The following is a 24,562-nucleotide window of genomic DNA, read 5'->3' as shown; positions in this document are numbered from 1 at the left end:
CCCTAAAACAGCTGGCGTTACTCACAGGAGAACTGTTCTGATGCTCCACAGGCGTTTGGAGGGAATCGCTGGGATCCCGGTTGTGACAGATGAGCCAGGAGATACGTACACAACATAGTCATATAGTCTTCGTAGCAATCCTGTCATACAGAATTCTCACATTTCTCATTTTCGTTGTAAAATGAAATGTGACTGATGGGCTTTAAAAGCAGTTTTACTTTATCAGATGTGGAACAAGTGAAAACCTGGAAACTCGCATAATTAAAGGCAGTAAGTCAGTGATACGCTGCACAGATTCTGTTTTATATCTAAGAGCGTCCACATGTTTTGGAAGATAAGAAAATTGTATCTTATTTTTTCAACCCAAATTCCCATAAGTACAATACGATTTTCAACAGTTTTTTTTTAGACACACTTCTGTTTTTCTATATGTCAATAAAACCAATAGCCTGTGTCCCAAGCTTTAGTGTTTATGGAGTAATGCCCTGACAAATTAAATAAATTACTGAAAACTCCAATAAACTTCCACAGATGTAATGTTGCTTGAAAGTAGCTTTTTTTTTTTCTTTTGCATATTTTTCCCAATATAGAAATGTGGTAAGTGGAATCTAATAAACCCATCAGGAGAAGGAAACAGTGCTTTGGGATACTGCATGTCTGATGTAAATATAACTCTGGTTTTTAAAAAGTAGTTGCTCCATCTTAGTTAGAACTGAATATATGCAAAATGGATCGCAGAGAACTTCCCTAGGTCTCCAAGGGTTATTAAACAAATGTCAACTCAGACAAGCATGAAAGAAAACAGCTGAGATAAAGTATCACACATGCAGACAGCAGCTCAAAGGTAAGCTCATGCTAATTTCAGGACTGACCTCGGCTAATGCTAAAGCTAACAGCTGCCTCATGGAGCAGAATGAATAAATGAGGAGCTCATAAAATCTTCTGGAACTCTGCAATAACATGGACTTGTGCGTGCATCTATTTTGTATCGTGATTTCTTGCTTTTTTTTTAATATTTGGATAAAGTTTATAAAGATTAAGAGAAGAAACAAACCATTCGTGTGTTGAAGCAGGGAGGAGAGAGGATCTCCAGGACAAGGGCTGCAAACATCTAACCTTTGACTACTGTTCTCGCAGAGCTTTCAGAAAATGCAGTCTGATGGTAAACAAAAGTCTTCCTGGAAGAAAAGCCTGTCTGCCTTTCTGTCTGATGTCCTGAGGTTAATGAAGTGAACGGCCTGCTGGTATCTGGAGTGTTTATGTTAACCGCAGAACTGTTAGCTGAGGTCTGCAGACACGCTTTGGAAAGAAAAGAAAAAAAATCTTCATAGTTTCTCTTTACAGCTTTGCCTCTTCTTTCTTTCAACCTTTTGTGGTGATGACTCCAAATATGCTGCACATTTTTGTGCTTTGACAGTTCAGTCTGTGAACTCCCCAGCGGAGAACGTCTCAAGTAGAGGTACCAGGAAACCTTGAGCTGCTTCTGAGGACTGAAGAGGGGATGTCTTTTCTTTTCTTTTTCAAAGTAATTGATCCAAAGCTCGTCTGTGCTATAAATATAAATGTTTTTGATTTGGATTATGACAGACATTAATTTAATCATCATAAAACATCAAAAGGAACTGTTGAACAGAACTACTTCAGGATGAAAATACCAGAGTTTTTTTTTCAGTGTAATGAGAAAGGAGTTGATGTTCAAGTGACGTTTTAGCGAAAAAGCGATTTAAGTCTGTGATTATCTCTTTTTTAATTGAAAAAAGCATGAAAGAGTTGAGTTCTCTAATTTTGTGAGAGTTATTGATGCAGAACAAATGATGAAGAGAGTTCAACACTAAACCGGTTTGTGCTTAAAAAGGCTGAATACTGTGAGGACTGACGCATCAGCAGGTCAGAGCAGAATATTGATAAAATCACCATCCCCTCTTATCTTTCATTGCAAAATACATTTCTCCCAAACAAAAAAGCACAAAAAAAAAATCCCCTCAATCAAACATAGAAAATGTGATGCTTTAAAATTTTAGATTTAGGATGAATAAAGTGACTATGTTGAACTTTTAACACAGACTATCCTACAGTGGGGTAAAACAACAGCTTGCTCACTATTGAAATCATTATGGTCTAAAAATGATGGAGGCCTTTAGTTTTGGAAGCATTGCAGTCGGTATGAAAATTCTACCTCACTAACTTAACTATTACCAGTGTTACCTCTTCATGTTCATTAATGGTAAATCAATTTCACTTATGTAGAGCTTTCCTGCCGCTTGAGCAGTCACCAAAGTGCTTTACATTGTTAATCACATCCACCCATTCACACACCAGTGGATGTAGACACCAGTGCACGCCGCTCAGTCATAGATAGGGAATCAAACCTGCAACCTTCTGATTGAGAGATGCCTCAGATGTCACGAAAGACCAGCCAGTGTTTCCTTCAATCTGAGAAGAAGCTTACAAGATGTTTTATTTCACCTGAACCGGCATGAGCCACAAAAATTAGGGGTGGACGACTGTGCCTGCGTGTAAATACTAAAATTCATGAAGACATTCACACTTACTCACGTGCGTCTTTTTCAACCATGAAACAAAAAACAGAAGTATGTGAAGGAAAAAAAATTCTGCATGGAGCTCAACACAGGAAAAAGGCCCGCTGCAGGTTTGAATGCAAACTCCTCGCTAAATATGAGCGCACTAACCGCTGTGCAGCCTCTGACCTATTTATGAGCCTAAATCTCTTCTGAAATGTTCGTGTTCTTTCGGAAATGCGAGGACTGCAGGACCGTTTCCTCATTTGTATTCGATGAAAGTCCCTACAAGCAAATGTGATGCAGCCTGCTTTCTGTTTTCCGAGATGTCCAAATACAAATAATTTGTCATCAATCTTTAATTACTAAAGGTCATTAATCATTCAGTTAATTGATAATTGCAATTAGGTATTCATTATTACAGAGACACCTGTAATGTTGCTTTAATCATCCATCTGGCCATTTGATGAAGTGTCTGGGATTAGTGGTTTAAATAAATTAATAACATTTGGTGAAGTAATTTGGTGGTTTTCCTGTCCAATTAGTTTTCCTTTTGAGTACAATCAAACATTAAAAGGTGCAAATTTTTTCCCTCAAAAAAAGCAAATAAAAGGAGCATCTACTAGAAACATGTTTGTTAAAGTTCTGTGTAATTGTGCATTTTGGTGTGGGTGTGCATGCGTGTGTGTAAAGCGGAAATGTTTTCTTGACGACATCAAGGTGATTTGCTCAAAAAGCCTGTTTCATACTGATTTCAAATAATGTGAAGATATTTTGAAAAAAAAAAACCTTACATTTTCTGTTAGTCGCTGCTCCTCTTTTAATATCACAGTTCATGAATCACACACATAAAAGAAAAATCAGCTTCATATGAAAAGAATGTGAGAATCTTTACTTGAAATCAAAGTAAAAAAAAAAAAAGAGGAATAAAAGGCCTCTGCCTCCGTTGTGCTTCCAGGCAGCTGTTTCTGCAGACAGGGACTGAAGTAACGCCGTTCGGTGAGGCGATGGCACATCTTTGGGCAATAACCCATTTTTAACTGGTAATTATCTGGGTGAACACTGGATGGCATTGTTGCTCAGGAACTCCTCAATTTGTTCCTTACTTTTCCTCACCAAGTCCGAGGAGAGCGGTATCAGCTATGCTTTAACCCTATTCTTGGGTTTTTTGCATTCATTTTTTAATATTTGAAACCTGAGGGAGCTATGTAGGTAAATGAATTAAAGCAACAGTGACAAGTAGTGTTTTCTCGGGTGTCACAGGAAGACTATATATTTGGGAAGGTCTAACTTCTAAAAGGTACCTGAAGACATGAATGCAAGACGCTTTCTCTTGCCGAGTTGTGTGTTCATATACTTTCAGTAAACACGAGTATGTTATCCAAACAGGCGGCTATAACCTTGGTCCTCTTCCCTTCTGCTGTGTTTACACTCTGTTCCCTGTTGGAACATGGGACAACTCTCCTGGAGTAGTAGACAAACCAGATTTTCCGGCCTGTCGTTAACGCTCCCGGATCACCCGCGCTTTGCCTCGGACACCAGACACCACGGGTCACCGGCTCTCCGAGGAACATCGCTGTCGCCGCCGATCGGCTGGGAGTTTTCAAGCTCCTCCTCTGCAGACGTATTACTCACTGTTTCCTTTGTCATTACACCAGTGGGATGATGAGCTGGTAATTGTGACTTAAAGTTAAGAAAAAGGGAATGATTACCTGTCAGCAGCTGTGAATCTGCTGCATCTGTTTATCACATACATGTAGTCATTTATTCTACGCTGTCATTTCTGCTCCTTTAATTATGTGAAAAAAGTAGACGTGTTCATCATTTTTTCTTCATCAACAAGGAAATCGTTCAAATAGAATTGTGTAAGAAGTGGAATTACACAAGTTCAAGTTGCAAAATACATATAAAAATGGAATATTTCCTGGATTAAAATCTCCTATCTATTTCTGTAAATTTAAATGGGTTCATCCACTTCTCATTGTGACAAAACGCTCATTGCTCAGTGTTTTCTGAACTTTTTATTCATTCTTTAAAAAAAAAATTTTTTTTATTGAAAATGATCAGACTTTGAAATGATAATTAGACTAACTGTAAAAAAAAAAAAAAAAATTAATGTTGATTAAAATGTGGACCAGAAATGAAATGCCATGGCTCAATATCTCACTGACAATAAAACTGTATTTTATATGATAAGCTCAGGAGGAAATAAAAGAATAAAGTCAATTTCAATGTGCATCCATTAATAAAATCCCCTCATCAACTGGAGGTCTTGTGGCAGGAAAAGAAAAATCTGAGGCAGTTCTTTTTTTTTTTTAACAAACGGTGAAAATACCAGTGTTGCTGATGCAGCATTGTCGGGCCTCTCCTTGTTTGTGACCTCTGTCAGATGACAGTGAAGGACTCCAATAAGCAACGGTGTTAACAGTGAGCAGCGTTCGCCGAACTGTCTCTTCCAATAGCGGTCGCCTCACATCCTCTGGAAAGAAACAAGTGCCTCCCATACCAATTCTGCCCCCTTCCCCCTAATTGTTTTCAATGCTCCACTGAATCCGTCTTCGCCGTCGCTCCGTTCAGCAGCAGACTCTGCAGTCCCATTACCTTCTCTTTAATGGTACTTAAAACCCGGGGTCCGCTCCCAACAGGTAACTTTTGAAGAAAAAAAAAAAATCCTCATTTGGAATAAATACCGCCATGTGTTTTTATAAACAGCATCTCCAGGGTGGGCAGCAGCAGCAGCACAGCTGTCGGAGTGGGTTCTTCTTTTTGTAGCGAGCCGCCAGCTTGAACTTCTCGTTGGTCGCAGCCACGTAGTCCTGCGTCCTCTCCACGTTGGTCTGGATGTGTTCGATGTTGGCCCCCTGCTCCTCCACCAGCAGAAAAATGTCCATGAAGAGGTCCTTCAGCTCCTTCATGTTGTTTTCCAGGTTCAGCAGCTCCTGGTGGAGTGATAGGAAATGAAAACTCGGATTACTGGGTGGTGTGAGAAGATGATCGACAGATTGAAATATTTCAGTATGGGGTTATAATTTACACATGGACAGGAGATTGAACTCATGCAGTGATGAAATCTGCATGTTTTATGGACATTAGCCGAAATAAATAGATTTTCCTTGAATAGGTTCATTCTTCATCTGAGTGTCTTGGCTGGTTGCGACTCTCACCTTGTGTCGCTGTTCGATCTCGGATAGCTGCGACCGTGTGATTCTGGCGTCGTTGGGCAGGTTCTCGTTGAACACCTCCCAATTTCCCGTGGCGAACATCTCGTTCACCTCCTCCTCCGTCACATCCCTTCCCTGCACCTCCAGCTGCCGGATAATGAAGTGCTTACAGCGCTCCTGCTTGGTCAGCAGACCTTCATTATACTGGCACATTACCTGGAAATAATTACAGCAAAAAGAGAGAATAAAAAAAGAGGGCGGGAGAAGGGAATGAGGAATGAGAAGGCTTTGAGTTTCATCCTTTTTTTTTTTTTTTTTTTGCATAAACATAATTTGGCTGTGGCGTCTTCATCCTCTGCTAAAGAGTGCACAGTAAATTTACTCTACATCTTAACATGGGAATACACTCAAAGAGTAGTTCAAACAGTCTCCTAGAATAGCATTGGTATTATATGACTCCTGCATGAAATATACCGATAAATCACATGCTTCGTGCCGCAGTATCTCATTTTGACTATATTATCATAACTTCCAAGTGGAGGATTTTATAAGAAACCACCAAATGTCCTTCATGTGTCCTTGGAACGGGGTTTCTTCTGCCATATGTCTGCTCTGTCTTGTCGCTGGAGTGTGTTTGTCTCTTCAGCTCCACTCAGACCTTGGACACTTCTTCCTCTCTCACATCAGACGACCCCCCCACTCCTACCAGCCTGCTGCAGTTCCAATAAAACCCTTCTCACCCACTGATCGGACCAGCACTCTCCTTCACACCACTGCCATTTATTATCATATGTCCTTTTTTGTGTGACATTTTACAATGGCTGGCTCAGACATTGCCCCTCATGGAAATAAATCGCAGTTTGAGCATGTTGACCTGAGCGGAATAACTAAAACTGTTGTCTACTAAGAAAAAAAAAAAAAAAAAGCATGAATGTGGTAGTTTCAGGTTTTAAAGCATATCGGAGGATCACTCTTCTGACCTCATGGAATTTACGGCACAGTGCTGCATGCTGGGAACGCTGTATCCTGGTGGTGACGGCCGCGGGTCCCTGCTGCTCCTCCGTTTGCTGGGCCTGTTTTGAAAGGGCGTCCAGGCGACGGTTGAGGCTCTCGGCCTGGAGCTTGATGTCTCGTGTTATGCTGCTTTCTTTCTTCATCACGCTGAAACGACGCATCGTGGCCACCAGCGTCTTCTGCTGGTGAACTTGAGGACCTGGTTGTAGTTGAAACCGGACAAAACAGATACAGTCGTCATTAAACTGTAAAAACTATGTAAACAAATGAACGAAACAAGCTTCTTTTGCTTTGTATGCTAATCTTCCTGTTTCATGTTACCTCTGTTTCCAGCACGGTGATGTCGTCTCGGATTTGCTGAGCCTCGGACAGGAAGTTTTCAATGACCGGCTCCTCCTCGAACACCACGGCCTGCGGCGAGATGACCCCGACCGCCACCGAGTCGTCATCGTCACCCTCCGCTGGGAAAGGATTAATGCTTTCACTGGGATCCGCAGCAAACTCCTGAGCCTTCTGCTGCAGCTCCTGCAGCCGGTCTCTCATCGCGGAGAAGCCCTTTCTTCAGGATGCAGCGTTGGAATGGTACGTACAGACCTTACGATCGCTGAGGAGAGAGGCGGCAGAAGAAAGTCACTCAGCAGTTCCTTCTGGAACATTGGACTAAATTAAAAATGTCATCAGCAGACTTTGATGGAGCAAAAGAAAAAACATTCACATGTGTAGTTTTGCTTAAACTTGAATGAGATTTACACCTTAAACTACTGTTTATAGGCCCACAGTTTCAGAATTTTTGTTGCCAAACAAGTTCTATTAAAAAAAAAAAAAAAAAAAAAGTTAGTTGATATTTTAATGTATTGGGCTCCATAAATCAATCAGGTAAAGTAAATCAAAAGCCTTCCAGAGTGCTGTAAAAATGTAAAAGTAACTAGTTCTCAAAATAGTTTTGAGAAGAGTAATTGAGAATTGATTGACTTTCTACTGTAACTGAATAAAATTTAAGCAATATAACAGCTCCGTTGTGAAATGCATTCACACAAATTTTTTTCTATCGACCGGGATTTTTTTCTTTTAATTTTATAAGTTATATTTATTACCAAATGTAATAGTAAATTTGATTGGTGGTATTTTTCTTTAATTAAAGCTACTGCTTTTATTGGTAATTTAAACTTCCATCATAATATACCTGTATAGGAAGCAGATGTGTTTTCAGGCCTGGTGTGTCCGGTGTAAATCAGTGTCTAATGAGGACTTCTTGAATCATTTCGACTTCCGTACTGTCATGAGCATAACTAATGAGCCGTGTCTGACAGAGGTGTATTTTTAGCCGGGTGGAAAAAAAAAAACCAAACACGAGAAAAACAAGCAGAAAGTTTATCTACGACGTTAGTCAAAGTGACTCCATTTCATTTTCCCATGAGAACCGAGTTGTTTGTGCTCAACGGAAAAACTAAAAATGAAACACGGGGACGCTGTCGCTGAGCTGTCACATGTTAAAAGATGACGAGTCAAGAAAGAGTGACCTTCGTGAATAAATTTTCTAAGACATAAAACTGGTGGAAAAACAATATTTCAAAACTAAATGTTTTAGGTGTGGAAATTAAAAAAAAAAAAAATGTCTTCACAATTAGTGAGGCGAGGAAAGTATTTACTGCCCGGGATTTTAATTTCTGCCTGCTGATTTCTGCCAAGACTGAGGAAAACAAGTAGGTGTGTATGATTAAAACCAGAAGTTTTTGAATCAGATTCCTTTGACTGCTCTTGACAAGTGAACTCAACCACAAATTTCCATGCATTCAAGCGGCCATGCCAAAAAAAATCTGAAACTGACTTAGCAACATAGGGATTTGGGTTTTAGAGGCCGTAACATAATCTTCTGCGAGCACATGATTGTGTGGGGCGGGAACAGAGTGTTTGGCTGCTGAGAAATGGAGCATTTCAAATCACAGACTATCCCGTTTCTGGATAGATTTCAAACAGGAAAGATCCTGTTCTGTGTGCGTGTGTATGTTTGTGTGGTGTGTGTGTGTTGTAACTATTACAAACTTCTCAGAGCTGGAAGAATGTGAAAAGTATCTTGTGGGCTGAACTCTCTCCCTTTTTCCTCTCTTTCTCTCTCTTAACCGCTCAACGCAGGAGAGCCGATTTGAGAGAGAGAGAGAGAGAGAGAGAGAGAGAGAGAGAGAGAGAGAGAAAGGAAAGGCTGAAAGGATTTGTGAGCACATTCTCGCCAAGTTTAACATGAAAACTGGAAGAAAGTGGAGCATGGTTCATGAAGGAGTCCAGCTTGTCTCCATTGTAGAAATGCTTTGAGCTCGAAATCCAGCAAATATTTTCTTCCTGCCATTCATCTGCTTCCTCATCTGTGTTTCTAGAGGAACTCATTTGTTGACATTCTTTTCCAATGCAGGTAGGAAGGTGGGGCTTCTCACGTTTTGTACATTTTTAAAGTCAAAAGTTTACTTGTTGTTTCTAACTTTTTAACTTTATCAAGATTAACTGATTTCATTAACTCATGGCGTTGTGTAAGGCCCTGGTTTTCCTTCCCCCCCCCTAACTAAAGCAGAAATGCCATTGTTTTGTGAAACAAAGACTTGACAAAGGCTTTTATAGTCTCAGTGCGTGAAAGAATGTGTCTTTTACCTTAATGAAGTTCATTTTCCATCAGGGCTTGTTGGTTGGGATTCCCACAGAGACCAGGAATGTAGTCCAGAACAAACATGATCAGATATCACCCGGTCATTGTCGGCTCTCCGTTCCTCCACCTGATGCTGATCCACCTGAACAGTTATGCCATCAGCTGTTAAACAGGAGAGTTACACTCACGAGCGGGGAAAGTTTTCAGGAAGTCTGGATTAGTCTGTTCCAAGCACCTCCTCTTCCTCCGGAGCAGGAGCCTGATGGGGCCAATCGGAACGGAGGAGGGCTGAGGGCTATTTGCTTATGAAAAGAGCCGAGAGGTCTGAGAGGTGACATGATTAAGTAAATGAGGAGGGAGAGACGGCATGGTGAGCGGAGTGAATACATAAACCCTACCCTGGGGCTTATTCCTGGGCTGGAAAATGGAGCAGAGCAAATACGAGTGCATTGTGTACACTGCCGAGGCCAAACAACGGGGGAGTGCGGTTCGGGTGTCAAGCAGGGCGCTGGGCTTCTGATCCGCAAAGTTAATTTCTATGTGAAGTGTCGGGGTGGGGCGGGGTGGGGTGGGGGGGGTTCCTGGGGTAAGCCCTCTCTTGGTCTGCGGGTATTCGGCCTCAGTAACTCCACTGAGCACTTTTGACAGATTTCTACTGACAAGCTCCCTGAAACCCAGGAGCCCTTTCAACGCGGGGAAGGACGCAGTCGGTCTGCGCTGTGCAGCAGAACATGCTGCGCCGAGCTGTTTGAAGTGGAGCGACGGAGAAAGAGAGGATGAGAGGAGTTTGCGGGGACAAGAGTTCAGTCTTTGTCACTCAATACTTTCTGGGACGAGCCTTTTCGTGTTTTCCACGAAATCCAGTAATGTGTCAGAGCGTTGATTGCTACTGGGAATTTAATTATTTCTGTAGCCACACTTGACATTTAAGCTAAAATTTGATCACTGTATTAATATTTATTCTTCTATTTTATAGCCCTGGAGTATTTTGAGCATCTGAAAGAGAATGTTTGTCTCAATTTAAGCCTCCAATTAACAACTTTGAGGTGTTGGTTTCTGCTATTTTAGTTAAAAAATAATAATAATAATAATGAAACATTGACTACATGATGACTATACGCATTATTCAGTTATTAACTTTATCTTTGTTATACCAGATGCTATTCTTTGTCTGTAATGTTGCTGCCGTGGTGTGTTTACAGTGAGTCATCTATCCCTAATGGCGAGATATTATGACGACAAAGCAAACAGGTTTTCCGAGTGTCAGAATATACCTTCATCAGCATCGTGGGGAACAGGCTGACTGTGCCGTAGGAGCCTGTTTACTGTAGATTATAAATTATCAACCATTATATCTTGATTCTCTCCTGCATGACTGATTAGGGAGGTGGAGTTGATTAGGATTTGTAGTATCGCTCGAGTACACACACACACACACACACACACACCACACACACACACACACACACGCATGCACGCACGCACACACATGCACAGCCTCTCTATCACCTTTGCAAACCTGTGGGCTGAGCTGATCTCGTCTCTCTCGTCTTAATTATGGCAACTTCAAGTAATATTCTAGAGAGCAAAACACTTGAAACGGAGAGATGAGCTCAAGGTCAGGAGACTCTCGGGCACGTCTTCTCACCGGCGGAGGAATTTGGTGTTAGAGTTTGGTCTCGGTGAGGGCGATAAGATTGGTAAACAGGGTGAAGGAGGGAGCGACGCGAGAGGGTCAATTCAGGGAGTGAACGTTCCTTCTGCAAACAAAAGTCAGAGAGAACAAGCTGACTTTATGATTAAAAATAATAGATATTTGAAAGTCTAAGCGGTTGTATATTCGGTCAAGGTGTAACCTAAAGTATTCAGATCAATATAGTGACTCCAAATACGATTTTGTGATGTGATGAGGAGGTTAATGCCATTCAAAAGCTATAATTAAGTATGTTGCAGGCACTAACAACTTTAACAAGTAAGTTAAGTAGATGGGAAAAAAAACAACAATAGAAGCCACCAGAGTGGCAGGACTCCCAGTCTATATTCTGCTGGGACTCGATACTTTCATAGCTGAGAGTCACTGCAGCAGCGATCCAAATGTGCCGTCTGTCCATACGAGTCTCCATGTGTTCGCCTGTTGTGTGTTTATGGTGTTTTGCTCTCACCATTCATGTGTGTGTGGTTTCATTGCAAAAACAAACAGCACCCACTAGTGGCCCAACATGTAACTTACTATCGTTTTCAGCATATTTGCTGTTTCTGGGAAGTAAGCACAAAATGATGTTAATCTTTAAACAGTATTCTGATAATATTCCAAACTAAAAAAAAGAAGAAGCAGACACTCTGAAAGCCAGACTGAGATCAACTGGCGCTGATGAGATGCAGTTTTCATAGTGTCCATTTAAAGCTGCAATATTCCGATATTCACACATTTCATTTGAGCATCACGCTTGCAGGTAAATCATTTGACAGGCGCTCGAAGCCAAAAAACACAAACAATAAATAGAGTGGGGGAAAAAAGATAGAAACTAGCATCAAGCAATTTTGCAGCCAACACAAACTTATTTCATGTTTTCGTCACCACTGCACAAAAAAAAAAGTATTTATGTGTAAATCTTACTGGTGGCAGTATCATGGGCCGAGATATGATAAAAAAACTGCCAAACTTTTTATTTCTATTCCCTGGACAAGCGAAAGAGAATTGTTACCACAGAGGCATTGGATTTGATGCAGTGTCACAAATGTGTAGTTGCCAAGTGGAAGATAAGTCTTTTCAAAGCAGCATTACTCCACTGCAGCTGTGATTGTGGCGTAGCGTGAAAGGAAGCAGACAGCACTTCAGCATAAACAGGCAGATGTTTAAGAAAGCCAGTGTTAAAGAATTTATCTGAAAGGCTTAAAAAAAAAGGCAACATTTCCTTGGTGTTCAGCTCAAATACTCTCACTGTGAAAGAGTGTGTCGGGTTGTCTTGGTCACTGTATCAAGCAGAGTTTGTCTCACAATATAGCTGTTGGAGAGCTCCTGGGTATTTCTGTAATTGAAGGGATGTCAGAAGCAGCGCTTTGATATTCTCCACTGTAAGGTCCGGAGACAGACGGGGAGAGAGAAAGGGTGGGAGGGAGGAAAGACAACAACTCTCAAATAGCTTCTCTTGCACAACTTCAGGGTGATATTTAAACATCACCATGGAAAATATGTCTTTTATTTTCTCTCTCTCTTTCTGAATGGAGCACAGAGAAGGAATCAGATTAAAGTGATTTTGTATTGTAAGCAGTAATAACAGGGATGGAGTAATCCAGAATAATCAGAATGCATTTTAATAAGTTAAAAACAGAGTTTTTAAAGTAAAAAACTACTTGTTTAGTGAGTGAAAAGCTCCTTAAGACAGCACTGACAATAAAAACCAACAGGAGCCTCCACTGAGATGAGGCAGATTCCTCATTAAAAGAATAAAAAACATAGACAAAAAAGAATCTTCATGCATCCCCTGTGCAATCATAACTCAGGGCCCGATCAATGGTTTTATCTGAAATAAACATTAAACACAATATAACCTTGATACAAACATACGAGGCTCTCATGACAGGGTAATATCCAACTTTTTTTTTCTCTTTTTTAAAGACCAGTATCACGCTGATATATGGGTCATACACCAAGGAGGGAGAGCGGCGAGATAAATGAGCGCAGGGAGAGAGATGGTCAGAGGGGCAAGGATAATGAGGTCAAAACCATTGTCATTAAGCCAATCGAAAAGATTGATACCGGGGTCGGTGGCTTTGCCTGCTGAAATGAGGCAATCACCAATCTGGATATTAAATATTCCCTTCGGTAGCTGTATGATGTTGTGCCTTAGGTCATTTCAGTTTTAATTTACAGCTCAGTAGCATTGACTTAAATTGCTGACCCGGTCAAAATCCCCCTCTGTTACACCGGTTAATGATTATAGATTGTCTGGTGTTTGTACCTGACCTCACCGATCAGCCGTATTCACAAGACGTAGTGTCAACAAACAACAGACCAACAAACCAGCCAAACCACGGATTCGCAGAATAATGAAATGAGGACAGCCGTGTTCCGCAACTGTCTGGTTTAGGCTAAAAAAAATAAAATAAATCACCAAGTAATTTCAAACTTCTGTTGGGTAATTCATGTCCAGTCAGGGAGGGTCATTGTTGACTGTCAATCAGCTGCCAGTGTGAATGTGAGTGTTTTAGCCTCTGCCTCTTTGCGTTTGCCTTTTGATGGACTGGCGACCCGTCCGAGGTGCACCCTGCCTCTCGCTCAGACTCATCTGGAACTGTCTCCAGCTCCCTTAGGCCCTAATTTAGATAAAGCAGGTGAAGAAGAAGACAAATGGACGATGGGGGTTCGGTGGTTGTATATAGCGGGGTCTAAGCTGGTAACCTCTCCCGTAACAATGTCAGCAAGTTATCCTGGGATGTGGAGATCAGTCATTCACATGTGTATTCTTGAAGTATTGAGGACTGAAAATGCACGGTCTCTACAGACATACACACACACACACACACACACAGCATGTTATCACACAGTTGGGTTTTGGACTCCGCTGTTTCTGATCCTGCGGCTAATTAATTGCCTCTCGATGCCCTCAGATCTCACTTAAATCAGGACCTACTTTTGGTAAATGAAAAAAAAACAGCAGGACTCTGTCCCCCTCCTGAGAGACCGGAGCTGGACGAAGCGTCGCACAATCAGAATCAGCAGTGTGTGGCTGCATAGTTCTGGACTCTTCTCCTCTGTTTAAGCTGCCATTTCAAACATGGGTCATTTCACCCCCTAGTGTCATGAGGCAGTTATATCATCCTCTGGACTGTGTTGGAGCAAAGGAAAAAAAAAAAAACATTCAGCACTGCTAGTAGCACTCAGAAAAGATAATCCCAGGAATCATGGGTCCTTGAGATTGGCACAAAACTTTGTTCTGCTGACTTTCTAAAAGTTTCGCTCTTAATATTTTTCTTTAACCAAACTAAGCTCTTTTCACTTTATATAGAATTTTTCCAACAATTCTAAATTGTTTCAACCCCAATAAAGCTGGTATTGGCACAGATATGAAGAACCTTGTCAGCCCATAAATCCTGTGTTTTTCTCTCTTTGAAAGCTGAAATCAACCTAATCAATCACTGTAAATTAAAGAGTAAAGAGCCTCCTTGTAACTATTACTCAGTGGCTCTCAAAACATTTTTTAAAGCTGTCACTGCCACTGCAACGGTCTCATCCAGCTGAAATAAAGCACAAATACTGCTGCATCCTTTGTAGATTTTAGTGAAAGTGCCTTGCTCAGCAACCTTGTAGAAATAGTTGAGTTTAATAGCAGATACTTCCTGGTTCCATACTGGGAGATTCAAGGTAAAATAACTTAACGACTCATAGAGTCCAAAAATACTAATGTCTGATAATCCATAATCAGTATTTTACTGTTACTTTACTGTCTCAAAATCTCACCATACACGGCCCAATTCATTCTTTCCTTAACGGATCGGTTGTCCTGATGTTTCCACCCCCATGCTTCACAGCAGGTGAGGTGTTCTTAGGTTGCAACTCGGCATTCTCTTCCTCAATCAAGTGGGTTTGTCCCAAAAAGTTCTATTTTGGTTTCATCTGACCACATTACATCCTCGGCCCTCTTCTGGATCACCCATATGCTCTCTGGAAAACTCCGGACAGGCCTGGACATGTGCTGGCTTCAGGGGGAAATGTCTGGCTCTGCAGGGTTTGATTCCCTGTTGACGTCGTGTATTACTGTTAACCTTTGTTACTCTGCAGGTCATTCACCAGGTCTCCCTGCGGAGTTGTGGGATTTTTGCTCACCATTCTCATGATCACTTTAACCCCACAGGATGGGATCTAGCCTGGAGCTCCAGATCGAGGGAGATTATCAATGGTCTTATTGTCTTCCATTTCTAATAACTGCTCCCACAGTTGATTTATTCACACCAAGCTGTTTTCCTATTGTGGATTCACTCTTCCCAGCCTGGTGCAGGTCTACAGTTTTGTTCCTGGTGTCCTTGGACTGCTGTCTGGTCTCGGCCATGGTGGAGTTTGGAGTCTGCCTGTTTGAGGCTGTGGACAGGTGTCTTTTATGCAGATAACCAGTTCAAACAGGAGCCATTAATACAGGTGGAGGTTCTTAAAGAAGAAGTTACAGGTCTGTGAGAACCACAGATCTTGCAGGTTGTATGTGACAAAAAACTTATTTTCCACCATAATTTACAAAAAATTCTGGAAAAAAAAATCACATTCTGTCTCTCACGGTTGAAGTGTACCTATGATGAAAATTACAGACCTCTGTCGTCATTTTAAGTGGGAGAACTTGCACAATCAGTGGCTGACTAAACACTTTTTTGCCCCACTATCTATTTCGAGTCTGCCTAATCTAATGATCAACTTATTTATCGGGGCCCAGGTCTCTGGCACTTGGGGCCAGGTGTCGTTGCGGCTCAGTTAGTAGAGTGGATCATTTTCCATTCCCAAGATTGACGGGTTGGTTCCTATTTCCGCTCGTTCATGTGTCAAAGTGTCCTTGAACACTGAACCCAATTAGTGCATGACTGTGTGCATCAGTCTGTGTGTGAATTTTAATGATCGTGTGGAGCATGCCGATCCTTCTTTAGATGTAAAATATTCTAAATATATAGGGTGCATCTACAGTTTACCCTCTTGATGAAAAACAGACGGAGTAAAATAAGAAGAAAGGCGAATGAAGGAGAGTTTTTTTTAAATAAATGCAAAAGCTGTTCCTATAATTATTGAGTGACCGTGATGCATAAATAAATGGACATTTTCAATAATTTATGACAGATTTTGCCCCCTTTCGAAATTCGGACTCAACAGGCCTCCTGTGGTATATTCAACACAGAGCCAGCGGGAGCTTTTTTTCATTAATTTACAAAGTAATTATGCTTCACAGATTACCTTAACAACCTGTCAACCTTTCCAAGCCAGTGTGGAGCCGCTAGTGTCAGTGTGTGGTGAAGGACAGCGCTGCGACAGTAAACTGGGATGGGATGTATCCAGGATGGATGAGTGAGATCTGTGTCCACCTGAAGAGATGAGCAAACACATTTAAACATTTAGTCAGGACAAATAGAGCGGATCAGCCGGCTTGGTATGCACGCTCATGCCTGTGTGTGTGTGGTGTATTTCCCTTCAGCGCTCAACTGTATTTTCATGTTTATCTTCACAGGAATTTTACAGAAAGAATCAAGCAAACGCAAACATGTGAGTGTAATAAACATTTATCTAGCAGACTATAGTGATCTCAACTTTATTAAACCACAGTGAGGGAGTCTCTGGTGATTAGAACACCTGTATCTTGTGGCTGAATGTACATTCTGGTCCGATCATGCTGCTCATAATACAACATGCTGATTGCTTATTTGTATATCAAACTGACAGCGTCGGTTTTAGTGCTTTCCAGGTTAAAGTCTGCGCTCACATACCATATGGCGACAGACGCAGTCTCCTCAGTCCAATTCAATTCACACAGTCTTTGTGGCAATGGAGGTTGGAGCATTGCTGCCAAAGCATCAAAACACAAGCTGTCTAAACAATCGGACAGTACACAGCTTAGACTGCGAACACAGCATAATGACCACGGCGTATTTGTCATATGTATAGCGTATTGATTGAAAATGTGGTGTTAGCTTCAATTTGGTACATCAGAAATGTTTTGGGGGGATCAGGGAGATGCCTTACCCCGTCTGTTTTTCCAGATGAAATCAAGTTGATGGGAAGAATAAAACCAAAAGGAACAATTATGCTAGTGTTAAAGACTTCATCTTAGTGAAGATGTGGCATTTTAGTTGGAGAATGATCTTTGTTTTGACCTCATCTGTTGTACATCACAATTTTTTTTTCCTTTTTTCAAATAACCATTTTTTATTTCCAGTTTGAGCTCATTGTGCTTGCGATAATCTGTCTTCTTCTCTGACATGGAGATATTCTGATTCTAGAGCTTCTTTTGAGTATTTTGTCATAATGTTTCAATTACTATATTCATGCGGGTGTCTTTATCTAATGAATATTTTTTGCAAATAAAAGTTTGAGATTGTTTTTAATAAGAAGTAGTGGTTATAAAAAGTTGGGCAAAAGGTTATACTGATACCTGCTGCGTTTGAAAGGAATAGAATCAAATAGAATATTGTTATTAATTAATAGAAAAACTTTATTAATCCCAGAGGATTCATTCCTTCATTATTAAAGTGAGTTGTTTCTCTTCTTCTGGTAACCAGATGAGAGCATGTTTCAACTAATCACCATTTAACCATGAATGTTTCAAATGAGGATTTGTTCTTGCATTGCCATTTCAGAAAAGATTCACGCTGACACACAATGTTTTAAGAACGGCGTCAGTTGACACGACATGACAGAAACGGTGCAGTTAGCATTCCAGGCCTCCATTTGGGACTGTTGATTATGTAGTGAAATCTACACATAATATTAGTACGTAATAGTTGTTATTGTCCATCTAAACACACATATGGAACCATACTGCTGTGGTAGAGGGTTGTTGATCTGTCTGTCATATGCTTTTTCTTCCCTGCAGAGATGCTTCAGAGTTTCCTTTTCGTGGCTTATATGAAGCCAAAACCTTTCAAATACACATATTTGTTGCAGGGTGGACTGCAGGCCAGTTGTTTTTAAGCAGAGTTAATTCAATTGCAAAATAATAAGCCACTTATAGACACTAAGGGTAGGAGTTTAAAATTGTCTGAGAGGAAGTGATTGGATTTTTAGGAGACGAGACCCGTTTTAGGCAAAGAAAAGAATTCAGCTCGCTTGAAAACAAAGCTTGAGTGACAGCAACTTTAATCTGGACAGATAAGCAGATGAGATTAAAAAAAGAAAGGCGCCATCAAGGGAACAACTCCGCACAAAACTCCACATAATTCAACTGAGGAGGGATTAAAAGAACTGAAATGTAAACTGTGTTGGAGAATAAAAACAAAAAAAAGCGATGTCTTATTGACATGTGATTTATCACATCACATATTCAGTATGTACAAGATAGTGATCAATCAAGACTTCAGTGGAATCATATCAATCATTTCAGAGGTGTATGTTATTAGTGCCATGTAACTTTATGCACTTGCTGCCTTTTTCAGTTTGTTACACCACAGAATGATATATTGAATCATATTATTCCATGAACTATCGGAAAAGCCTCATCCGAGATGGCCTGTGGTTAGTTGCCATTTCCCATCTCCAATACACAGTAATTGTCTCTGAAGTGGTGAAAGTGGCGGTGTTTTCCAGATCCATACCGTGACAATACCGCCGGCTCTGACGAGAGGTTGACAGGGGAGACTGAGAGGCGGGAGATTGCGGCACACACTCGTTCTCAGACCTCACACCTCGATTTCACAAACACACATACGAATATGCACACACACATCCATAGGCTTGTCTCCCGCCAGCAGGACACCCCTAATCGAGATGGAAGAGTGCTGTGGCAGATCGAAATGCCTGCAGATGACAAGGTGGGAATGGATTGGCTCCCGTGCCCTTGTCATGTTGCTCCATCTGCAAAACACAGAGGAAGACAGATGATTCCCCGGCAGTGGGCCGGGTGGTTCAGGCGGCCACGGATTGGAATTATATTAAGTGGAAATAAAACCATGTGACAATGTCTTTTCTGGAAGATAAATAAATCAGTCATCAGTTCATCAATTAAGTGGTGTAAAAGTGCTCAGTTTTTTTTTTCTGTCTAGAGATTTATGCGATTAAAAAATATTGAATTCCTTGTCAGGGCTTGTTGGAAGGTTTGCATTCTCACCAGCTCTCCAGTGAAGTCGTCTGAACCAAAGTCCATGAGTGTAAATTCTTATGGTGTGTTCATTCATGCGGGCTGAGTCTAATTTAAACCATAGAAATCCAGCTTTGCTCCTGATGGACGACAGGCGGTGGTTTTGCCGGTGTGGCAAAACTGCAATGAGATGAGAGCAAAAGTAAGTTCAAATACGGCATTATTCCTGGATTATTTACTTATAATTGCAAACTGTATAAAGATAGTATTTGGTATTGCAATTCTGCTTTTGGAAGTAAATATGAAATTATTGGAGAGCATGTTGTCTTTTTATTCGGTGCAACATTGTATAGAAACAGTCGCTGGATGAATATATGAGCAGGAAAACCTCATTTTTTTTCTACCAATACCAAACCGCTGTGAACTGTGTTGCTTTGGAGATTGAATTCTTCAGAAAAGAGGCATTTTGGTCTTTAAAATGTATAAGCAGACTGAAAACAAGAATCCATAAAAACATGAGAAAAAGATTTGAAGCACTGGAGAATGTGATTCCTTATTTTTTAACCTTCAAAGTGATCCCAAAAATGTAGGTTCCTGACAAATGTAGCGTCTTTAGTAAACAAATAAACATGCTCAGTCAAAAATAACTGTGACAACAACATAATAATCCACGAAACACAAATTCGATACCTTTTGTGTTGTGTTTTGAAACATTTATCCACTGATGGGGATGAATATAAGATGGAGTTTTATAGTTTCTGAACTTGATTCTCATCGTTTCATAGCTACATAAATGCATTATTTTCTGTATATTCCTGGCCAATATTTTCTTTTAATTGTATATTTTTCGTAAGATATTGTCCCACAACGACTTCTATTATTGTTGGTTTTTGGAAATAACAAAATACCACAGATTTTTGTATCCAGACACACTTCAAGCTGCACTTTTCATTTCAGTTCGTTAAGTCTGCTCATCAGATCAGGCTGAACTTTTATTCCACTTTGTAAAGTTAGAAAAATGCAGCTTATGCCTGAACTTCAATATTGTTTCTGTAGTTTTTGAAGTTGAGCCAGAAGTTGAACCACAGATGGCACTACATTTCCAGTCCGTCATTTGCTGATTCATTTAGTGGGTTTCAAAAAGAAGAAAGAAAAAAAAAAAAACAGAAACAAAGCACAGCGTCATTATTACTTTGCTTTGTGGGATGCAGGAGAACAGGCAAGCCACTGCTCTTTACCAAACTTGACAATTAAAATGAAAATTTACATTTGATCTTGATGTAGTCTCTTTTAGAAAATCAGCTTTTCTTGTGTGTGAGAATAGTGAAAAATTCCTGGTTAATTATCAGACATCTAGTTAGCTGATAGACAATCGTCCTCTTTTTGGAAATAACTTGCTGACACCAAACGTCCAGCCAGTGAAAAACAAGCCGTGTTAACAGTGAACATATCACCGCAGAGGGTATTCCGATCAACTTCCTAAGTGCCGGAAGGCACACTTACTGTGGACGATATCCTCTGTCTGAGACACAGTCTGCTCTGGTCAGACCTCTTTACCCCCGGCAGTGTATTACAGGTCAGCGATCTCCCATTACTGCTGGGAGAACTGAACCATGTTCCTCTAAAATCCTTTTCCTCATTTAGCAGAGTTCAAGCAGCAGATGAGACAATAGCATGTGGCTCTCCCAAGAGGGGAATCATTTGCGTGACACGACTGAAGGAGATCGTTCACCGTCACAAGGTTGTACCCATTTCCATGGTACGTGATCTGCGCTATGCGACGCAACGCTCATTTTTGAGGCTATTACTCCTTCGACTCACGTGCGGGTGCGGTAAACAGTGTTATCTAAATGCTTCACGGAATTAATTTGAATTAAAATGACATACAACTTTTAGGCAGCATGTGGAATGGAACTCATTTGTGGAAAGCTCTTAAAGGCAGACCATGTTTTATTGGTTCAAGAATTCTGTTTAAAAAAAAATACCACTGTGCTGATGAACAGCTATTGAATAATAGACTGTGGTTGGTCTGCTTTTCCTGAGGTGGTACAATAGCACAAAGGCAAGTTAATTTTTTCCTTCTGGGGACTAATCACCAAGTCTCATATTCATGCTAGAGAGATATAGGGAGACTATGCCAACAGCAAACCAAGAAAATCTGGCGAAACAAGGAGGGTGAAAGATAAATTAATGACACGCACTAGATCAAAGTACCATTTAATACCATGGCACATGAGAAATACAAACAGTTTTCACCCCAATTTAAAAGGATCAGGGCTGATCTGGATCGGCTCCCTATATATGACCATGCTGGTTTATTCTAGGTGCTCTTTCTTCCTCTCACATTTCAAAACATTCTTATTGGCTGGTTTGGGCTTTCTAAATCAAGACTGTCAGACTCTATTCAGATCAGGTGCCATGTAGAGGCTAATTCCATCTCTTTATTTGACACACTTTACAAAATCTATTATGAGCAACTTGAAATGTCCTCATGAAAACTTCAGAATATCCCTCAGTTCAAAGGGTAATCAAAAGATTCCTGAAGCCTTTAGCATGTTTTCATTAACTCACTCTCATGGTATGGCTTTATACCATCAGCTAGAGTAGCATATATAATATCTAATCACAGCTGTTTGTCACATTTGATTCTGTGTTGCTTTATGACCTCTACTCTTCCTGGAACGATGCGACTCCCAGTGGACAAGCTTGGAACTTAATCAACTTTTAATTCAAATATGTGGTCTATGTTGCGTTGTTTGTGTTTTACAGCCCCATCCTGCAGACCAGATTAAACCATAATACAGCTTTGGCCCGCATGTTTGACACTCCTGCTCTAAACTAACGGTGCGTATTTCTTTGTGTGTGAGTGACTGTAAGTCTCTCTTGGTTTAGCCTTGTGCTGGACTGGCGGTCCGTCCACGGTGTTCCTCCCATTTCAGCTAATAGTTCCTGGGATTGGATCCAACTTTTGGCGGGTTGGAGTTTCTATAAAAGCAGCATGAAAGAATTGATTGGTGAGATAATGCATGGACTCTGTGTAATTTGATGTCAGGAGTTAAATCTTAATTTAAAGCAACAGTTTGTTTTTTTTCAATATAGGATTGTCCAGAGAGGGTCCTGAAAGGTTTTGTTTATAATGGCCTCATATATTTTCCATCTGTTTGTTAGCTGTCACAGAGACAGACTTGTGGGCCTGCTCAATAATGTACATGGTGGATAGATGTCAGAGACCCGGGGGGGAAAGAATGAATGCAAAATGGAGGGAAGGCTTTTGAAATGACATGTCAAATTGAGATCGAAGCAATCCTATTTGTTTCTGTTAGCTGGGCGTCTCTCATCGACATCTGCTGATGGGAGTTTGTCTTGGACGATGTCCTTCATTTCACCTCCCAAGGTCTCTCCCAGCCCCCCCTCCCCTCTCCTCCCTCTCCCACTCCTTCCCCTGCATTGAGACCATAAATTGCTGAATATAAAGCCTTGTTTCCAGTCCGTTAGACGCGCCAGCCAATGCCAAGGGCCTTCACATCCCCTTTTGCACCTCCGAAGGCACTTAGGTGGAAAAATCTGTCTCTCTCCCCGTATACCCTTGTCTGCAATATGTGCATGCATCATTCAAGCACCAGCCCACACTCCAGCTCCGCTGCATGCCCCCCCCCCCCCCAACACACACACACACACACACACACACAAGGCCAAGTTCCAACATTGCAATCCATTGTGAGGGGTGCTTGATTAAAAAACAATAATAATAATAAAATAAAAACTTACAAATGACTACTTCAAAAGATGAAATCAGCTTTTTTTGGATAGTTTTTTGCTTTAATGGCTCAGGTTTTGTTTGGCATTGGATTTGTTAAAGGAAACAATTATTTTCATTTAAATTAAGTGTAATTATGATTATACTGCAGCCCCCAAACTGGGAACTGTGCCCTATATGGCTGTTTCGTTAGTGTGTAGACTCCATCCATCTGACAGCCGAACACTAAAATCAATGTTAACAGTATGAGCATATCAGATATACCACGTATTCACAAAGAAAAAAATGGATTTTTCATTTTGTAGCCCGCAACAAAACTTTTGCTTTATGAACTGCTTTTAACAATGCAATATCGCAATATTCATTTCAGGCTGATTTTTTTCTACCTTACAGGATTATGCAGATGGGGTTATTTACCAGCAGTCATTACAGCTCTGTGATCATGAATGAATACATTCATGAGACATTTTTTGGTTCGGCTTTGTCCATCTCAGGGTGGTGCGCTACTGGAGCTGATCGCAGCTGACTTTGTGTGAAGGCAGAGTTCACCCAGTCCGTCACGGCGGAGGTCACTTAGAACTAGTTATTAAACCAGAGAGGAGCTTTTGGAAATTCACATTCATCATGATTCTGTACAGAAAATCAGTGAAAGCACACATTAACGATAAATGTTGGTGAAAGAGACGGCATAGCGCTACAATCAAACAGAGAGCACCTTAATGTTATCAGCTTGTCAGAAGCTAAATCATCGACCTCGACACTCATGTGGCCTGAAATTCTCACTATAGAGACTGAAAAAGAAGGGGAAAAAAAATTGAAATACTCTACATACCTCGGTAAAATCTTGTTCCATATTTTATTGTCGTTATTAAAGTGAAGCAAGTACAATTTTTCATTTCCTTCATGCATTGACACAGAGTTGAGTAAAAGATGGCCTCGGCAGTGAGTAGAAAGAGCTAAACTCACAATTTAAATTCTTCACAAACTTACATTTCAAGCTTTTTAACACAAAATTGATTTAGATTTTTTTTTAACTGATGTGAGTGTAGTAAGCCATTACTTTCCAAATAATATAGACAATTTTGAGGCAAACCTTTGTGCACATGCACACTCATGAGAAACCGTCCAGCTTGATCTCACTCTGTTATTCAAAAGGGATTTTATAGTTGCAGTCTTCATGCGACTTAGGAGAGAGAAAAGTGTGGCAGAGCCAGACGTACAGCTGTCTGACTGTCTGCACTGGCCGAGGGAGGATGAAAGGTGTGAGAGCAACAACAAACAGTAAAGGCCGGGCAGCTCGGTGGAGCCAGAGATCTGAAACCTACAGCCAGAGGTTCCCACATAAAGACACTGGCAGAGGGAGGACAGGTGAAGCCACCGGTCACTTTTCTTGACATGCAGGTCCATATCATGCTTCTGTTGAGATTTTAGAAAGTGGCTGTTGATTTATGTGCAGACTGCAGCAGCAGCAGCAGGCAGCCAGTCGTCTCTGCACCGGTCCGCAGAGATGTTCCGTTTCTTCAGTCGAGCAACATTTCTGCTTTGTCTTTGTTGACGTGTTTTTTTGAAGGTAAACCCCAACAGGTCTGAATGTGATAACTTCATAGTGACTTTAAACAGTGTTGGGAATAATGCATCATAAAGAAAGCTGTAATTGATCTGCTTTTGGAATTATTGTCCCAGGAAGTGATCATTATTGTCATATTACGGAA

At 40.8% G+C, this 24,562-nt stretch overlaps 1 protein-coding gene across 1 annotated transcript; it reads right to left on the bottom strand.

Annotated features, from left to right (window-relative positions):
* Positions 1–4,885: 4,885 nt before the first annotated feature.
* LOC115403162 (syntaxin-19-like) lies at positions 4,886–9,526 on the bottom strand. Its single transcript, XM_030111972.1, is given in 5 exon segments — positions 4,886–5,458; positions 5,684–5,896; positions 6,661–6,884; positions 6,994–7,298; positions 9,335–9,526. Coding segments are annotated over 4 exon segments (918 nt in total). The 5' UTR covers positions 7,238–7,298; positions 9,335–9,526; the 3' UTR covers positions 4,886–5,221.
* Between the last annotated feature and the right edge of the window lie 15,036 nt (positions 9,527–24,562).

This window comes from Salarias fasciatus, chromosome 16 (assembly GCF_902148845.1).
Source record: "Salarias fasciatus chromosome 16, fSalaFa1.1, whole genome shotgun sequence".
In the NCBI taxonomy this organism is placed as follows: Eukaryota; Metazoa; Chordata; class Actinopteri; order Blenniiformes; family Blenniidae; genus Salarias; species Salarias fasciatus.
The sequence above is the reverse complement of the archived record's forward strand: the minus strand, read 5'-3'. Positions and strand labels throughout refer to the sequence as shown.